Below are 6,962 nucleotides of genomic sequence, written 5' to 3' on the forward strand. Positions count from 1 at the left end.
AACTTATTCATAAAATTCAAAAGTATGGGATTTTACTGCAGGTATTTAAAACCAAAAAATCCATATTGTAGTTCACTTTTGTTTTATATTGTGAAGTACGAAGTTAGTATTATTTCTTCCTTCTATTGCAGGCATCTGTTGGCATATAATAACTAATGTATATTGTCATTACACACCCATAACTTCTATTAATAATAACTTACAAGTTTCCTACTTATCTTCAGTGCAATCGTCTTGTCAAAACTTAAACTACAGTATATGATGTAACTCAACAGTCACATGATGTTGGATGTACAAAGTGTTTATTTTTGATTAGCTTGACATAGAGTTATGTTAATTATTTTATATAGGTGGCACCAATGTATGCTGAGATACAGTATGTAAATACTTTACTGCTGAGTTAGGAGAGGAGTTAAAGAGTCAATAGTTTTTAGTTAGTGCCACATAGGTTTCAATATATGGGTGTCAAGTTTAACATGTAAAGTGAGTTTGTGTTTGTGTGTTTAGGAATGTGATTGTCTTTGCCAATTAGCATGTGAATGTCACTTGGCTAGTATTCATGAATTGTCCTTTGTCTTGTATGTTAATAAATAGCTCTTGGGAAAATACTGTGTCTATTAATCTAGGTAAGGCTATATTCAACAGCCTAGTTGCCCTGTTACAGAAAAAGATTGTCACAATATATATTTATGTCAAACTGAGAATCTGTATTTTTACATTCACATTTATGGTTTATTTTGTTTAACTACACTTTGGTATGAAAAACAGGTAAATATTCCAACTGTAGATATTGATGTTGTTTGTGGTTACACAATTAGTTTTACTGACAAAAATCTATAAGTACATGTAGTCCTGAACTCCTGCTAAAGTTTTATGATAATATCTGTAACCTTATGAGATCCCTCGTTATTCAGTGATTAACTTTAAGATTTATATAATGCTAAGTTTTTGGTTTTGATTGTCATGGTGTACACAGTGCAGATTGCGCATTGTCAAGCTTTGTACTGAAAACAAATCATAACCTAGGAAATCTTTGCCTATGTGTAGCAATTAAAAATATTAATTGGTCTGTTTATTCTTTGATATGAAAGTGTGATTGCTGTCAATTAATACAGTTTTAAACTGTCTAAGTTAGATCTCTTTGTACAATAGTTATTTTCAAAATGGTTTAATGTTTTTGAAATTAGCTTTCAAGAAATGGAATACAAGTTCAGATTCAAAAATGGTTTACCTGCAGAATACAAGTTAAAAAAAAAAGATACCCATGGAATATAAGTTTAGATTTAAAGAAATGATACCTGTGGAATAAAAATTTGAATAAAAAACAAGTATAAATATTAAAAATGTGTCTATGAACCTAAGCCCTAAGCAAATTGCATTGAAAAGCATAGAAATTAATGTGGTAATGGTATTATGCAAAGATCTACTTATAGTGATAACTTTTGAATGCATCATGAATTTGATTAAGTTTGTGTATTACAAATACTTAAATAATTCCTTCCATAATCATACCATGTGTAGTTCAGTTGTTGTGAATTGGTGATTATCGTATTATTGTGTCATGTTTTTCTCATTAGTTTGAGTATTATTGCATCATAATATCTCATAGTGTGTGGAACATTCTTGGCCTCATTCATGGTGTGAATACGTGTCCAAAATGTAGTTCGAGAGAAAAGACATAGCTAGTTAGATAGATAAATAGATCTAGATTGAGTGACTGTGAGTATAGCCATAAAAGGTGTATAGTGGCAATTTCTAAAGTGAAATTATCACAGATTGTATTGTAATAACAGAGTAGAGAAGAAATAATTTGTCTTGTCAATTGTGTTCTAAAGTAACTGAACCAACCTGTGTGGACTTTGACGAAAAGAGACAATTATTTAAAGCTCTGGATACAACTGTGGGAACCAACAGTTTAACGTAAGTGAAATTATCACAGATTGTATTGTAATAACAGAGCAGAGAAGAATAATTAGTTTTGTCAGTTGTGTTCTAAAGTAACTGAACCAGCCCGTACCAAAAGAAATGATTATATAATGCTCTGGATACACCTGTGGTAATTAACTGTTTAACAAATATTTGTATATATGTTTGAATTGTTTTAATATAATATTTTAACACAAGTGGGCTGTGTGCTGTTTATTTATTGTTGAAATTTATTGCCAACAAGTCACAGACACATACTGTAAATAATATGGCCCATGCATAAAAACCTGATACATACACACAATTTTAAGGCTTATCTCTGCTATGTTAGCATACTCATTATGGCTTAGTTGGCTTTTTTTTAATTGCACTGTGTTCTCTTGTATGCTTGGGAGAAGAAAGCGAAACATAAGTGGGGAATCCATTGCAAATGAACTTCCTTCTCTAAGACGTATAATTGGTTCTTCCATCTTCTTCTTATGCATTAATGGTTTTCTGTTTCATCCTTGTATTAAAGATTTATATGTAATCATATGAGGCTTACATAACATTATTGTGATTTTAGCTTATTAGGTACTTTACCAAACTGTGTAACTTTTAATGACCCTTGCATTTCTGGGTACTTCTGCCTAAAATAAGAGGACAAAATGAATACAGCATGACCTAGTATCAGGCCATGTATTGCCAACATTTTTTAGTTTCCTCATTAAATCATTACATGTAAACAGTATGAAGTATTATATTTATTTCAATATTTTTTTTATTATGTGTGATTTATTCACAAAAACCTAATTTTATACTTATGAAATTTCCTAATGATATGTTTCTTTCATAAATTTCATTATAGTAATTGATATATAAAATATACCATTTTTCTTTTCTTTTTTCCTGAAAACACAACTTTCTTTAATGTAGTTGACTAATTTTTTAACAACTTTTTTATAGTACGATTCTGACAATGATGGGTGGATCCCACTGGATGAACTGAAAAGGATTCTCCAGTCAGATCCATCTGAGATCAGCTCTGATTTTCCTGAAGATGTTTTGGATGAAATTTTGGAAAGAGCTGACTGGGACCACAATCGAATGCTGAGCTATGAGGAGTTTCTTCGAATGGTAGGAATCTTAAAGTATGAAAGAATAATAAAAACAAATATTGACCAGAGATACTCAAATAGATTAAAAGTCAATTAACAAGAAACTTAAGCAATGTTAGAGATTTTTTTCATGTGTAATGAATTTTTATTTGTTAAAAAAAGTTTAATCTGTGTAGAAAAGAACATTATGACCAATTAAGATTAACCTTGATCCTAATAATAGATAAATTTTTTTGTTGGTGGTGGTCCTTTATTAAGAGTTAGATAAGTTAATAACTGTCACAATGTTTAATTATTATCAAGTCAAACTGAAGAGTAATTCCATTTATAGTTCCATTTGCCTTTTCTGTAGTATCGAAACAAGACCAAAAAATTGGTTTACTAAGTAATTTGAAGAATTTTCATTCATTGATTTTTTTATTATCAATTCAGTGTAACAATCAAAAGTATTATTTTGAGTTGTATTGATTGTTTTTTGTTATTGTTTATTTTGGAGGGGAAGAGATTTTTATATACCTGCAAGGCTTTGTTGAAAAACTAACATATCTTTACATAAATTAACTTTCAGAACAATGTAAGACTTTTTCAGTTTTTCGGTAATGACCAGTAAAGCATGTTAAATTAAATTTTATGAAGTTACTTAACTATTTCAAACTAGATTAATCACAAGAATTTCTGCTTTTGTAGAATTATATATGTAGAATAACAGCTGTTTAACATTTACAAAGTTAGCTTGTGTTTCGACCTGAAAGCAGTACCAAAATATGTGTTGGGTTTGTTTATTGTGACTTAATTTGTAAAGCTTCCCAATAGCTATTTCATTGGTTATACTGTGTATAGTGTGCTTAAAAAAAAAACTTGTTTGGATACAAGGCATTGGAGTGATACATATTATAAATTGGCTTTTTTTTTTCTTCTTCTCACTACTTTGAAGGAATGACTAGTTCGTTACTTTATAGAAGTCTTTAAAATTTGTTTGGTATGACTGGAGAATGCATATTTTTATTGGATAAAGCTTTTTTTAAAAACTAACTGTTCAAGTGTAGTTAAAAGATGTTCAAATTTAACAGTGTTCACCTAGAGGGAATTTCTTCAAACTACAAGAATAATACTTTTTACTACAGAACATTTTTGTGACAGTAAACTGTTAGTCATTGATAAGTGTTTTGTAGTCTTCAATTTTGTTTGGTTACAGAGCTACCGAATAGAAAATCAGACCCCTCCTGCCACACCCTCCTCTCTTTCAGAATTCATTGATAGTTCTCTCTTACGTTTCATTATATATTACCTATAACCAATAGAAAGGTAAGGTTTTCATCAATGAAATGACATATTGTATAATGTTATGTTCTGAAAAGTTAGATGTCAATTTCACTCAATGAACCAACATTGTTCCCATGAGAAAGTTAACGACTAGCTTGGATGAATTTGTAACGGTTCTTGTCACATAGTAAGAAAGCCAGAAAAATTTTGAGAGGTAAAGGAATTTGTCTACTTTTTGTTATAAGTCTATATTGTTTGGTGCATTATTTGATTAAATAAAAATTATTAAGTTCATTACTAGCATTAGTATAATAAATTAGGGTTAACTCTCTTCAAAAACGGACAGCAAGAAAAAAGAAGATTGGTTAAGTATTTTATTTCTCTTTTTTTTTCGTGTTTATTCTTTATGTATAATTATAAAAGTAACTCAAATGTAAAAATAGGGATCCTTTTAGGTTTGTTAAGATTAGATTAGGCAGAATAAATAATAATATTATTATAAAAATGTTTCACGAGGCACACACATGAACAGCTCGTGGATAATGTAATTCGTTATCGTAACTTAAGCTGCACGTTCCCCGAGTGATTTACAACTTATAATGGCACGGATAGTAGTTAGACACGGTTCAAAGGGCAATAAAACAATAAAATTTAATTATAAATAGATGTTTACTGTTATGAACATAGAGCTATTTAGGATAAAAGAATGTAGTTTCATGTTATGATCTGAAGTCATTCTAGAAAGAAAAAAGGGTAATTTAGGTTTACTTTCAATTTTATTTGGTAGTTACGAGGTCGGTTGAATTGACCAATCCCGTTTTGAAATAGGGTAGAGAAAACAACAGATAAACTATAAAGTTTTATTAAAAAAAAACCTTTGAAATGCATTCAGGAGTTTTCATGATTACACAAAGGAAATTTGAGATGAAGAAAAGTATTTTTAATTTTAACATAAAAATTACTGTGCACATGGACTATTCTAAACAAATATTCAATATATTCATGGACAGATCTTTATTTTATTATATTTTTATTAAAAATACTTCACTAAAACATGTGATTTTTTGTATGTGAAAGACTTATGATATTAACTGAAAGACTGCCAAATTTTGTGAAGATATACACACTATATTGAAAGTTAGAAGTATTAAATCTATAAAGACTTTAAACGAGTGCAAAGAGGTCACGTGGTCGGTCAAATTGACCGAGCCCATATGGAGAGAGTTAACTGGTTTTATAAATGTAGGTATTTACAATTTTAGCTTCTTTTTTTTTTTTTTTGTAGCTAAATATGTCATTAAATAGAGCCACTAATACATCTATATGTTAGAGAAAGAGCAGTCCTTAAAGAAATTGCATATTTTTATGAGAAAGGATAAATGATTGCTTAATGTTTTTGTCTTTTAATGAAAGTTATGTTCATTAATCACCATATCTAATACTTTACACGTAAGGTTCATGCCATGGAGTTGGGCTCTGCCAGACCAAAGTTTCAGAGACTCGTGAGGTTTGCAGCAATGGCAGTAGTACCGAGAACCGAACGAGCTACCACAGTGCGAAGATATCTGGAGCAGTACAGTTGTATGCCTCCTCCACTGTTTATGATTGTAGCTAGTTTGGGAGAGGTGAGAAAATGGAAAATTGAACAAAAGTATCATAAAATACACATAATATATGTCTCTTTCATTGATTATTATTATAAGTATTCTGAGTGAAAAGGAACATTTACACAAGGGATCTAAAAGAATATGAACGATATGGGCCGTATTTTTAGGGTAACCTTTACAAACTTAAACTTCATAAGCAGACTCAAGAAATGGTAAATAATTATTAACTTGACACAAATTACTCATATTTTTCTTAGACTATTTTTTATAGTTATTTAAATAAGAAGTTTGTGCTGTATTAGAAACAAACCCTTTCATTATTAGTGGTAATGTTATGGAAGGTAATACATTTAGGTTATTTTATGTTGGTAATATTTTTAATGGTTTTTATCTTTTTAGTTGGGTGTTTTTATTTATTACTGTGCAAAACTGAAAGAACTGAGTGCTGCTGGTCCCGTTCCCATCGAAAGCTCCCTTATCTACAATCCTTACCGTCGCAACGAGGCCTGGAGATTCATCACGTACATGCTTATTCATGCTGGGTATGGTTTAGGCTTATCACGTGTACGAGACATTATTTAGATATTATAATGTGTTGAATCAAGCCAGATACTTCAGATTTTAAAAATGTACTCTTGGTCCTGAAAGAGAGTGACTCTTGAAAATAATATATATATATTTGTACACATAGTATATAACTATGTTCAATTCTTAACTTTTATTGTTCTAGCTATGCCTCAAGACTGTAATAACAACTTGAACTAACTGTGCAAAATAAATATCATAGTGGTAAATATGATTTAAAGAATAGGAAAGAAAATTAAAACAGAGAGAGAAAAAAAAGTATTCCATACTTTTTTTTAGTAACCGTTATCACAATTAAACTAATAGCACTGTTTCAAAGAAATAATTAACCATAAAAAGCATCCTTTTAAGATTATTACAACTCTAGTAGTCACTGTGTAATACATATAATTGCAAGGTAATATTTTATTGTTTTTAACTATAAACATATAACAGTTCTATAGAATAAATTAGTGGTACATATATATATATATATATACTTTAG

At 29.7% G+C, this 6,962-nt stretch overlaps 1 protein-coding gene across 1 annotated transcript in view; it reads left to right on the plus strand.

Moving 5' to 3' along the window:
* LOC106466981 (rhomboid-related protein 2-like) overlaps window positions 1–6,962 on the plus strand; it is a 36,722-nt gene that overhangs the window by 6,491 nt on the left and 23,269 nt on the right. Inside the window, exons 4-6 of the mRNA XM_013927293.2 lie at window positions 2,872–3,042; window positions 5,741–5,911; window positions 6,293–6,435. Of these exons, the coding sequence (XP_013782747.2) occupies window positions 2,872–3,042; window positions 5,741–5,911; window positions 6,293–6,435 (485 nt within the window). The remainder of the gene's footprint in view (window positions 1–2,871; window positions 3,043–5,740; window positions 5,912–6,292; window positions 6,436–6,962) is intronic.

Source organism: Limulus polyphemus, unplaced genomic scaffold (assembly GCF_000517525.1).
Source record: "Limulus polyphemus unplaced genomic scaffold, Limulus_polyphemus-2.1.2 Scaffold2447, whole genome shotgun sequence".
In the NCBI taxonomy this organism is placed as follows: Eukaryota; Metazoa; Arthropoda; class Merostomata; order Xiphosura; family Limulidae; genus Limulus; species Limulus polyphemus.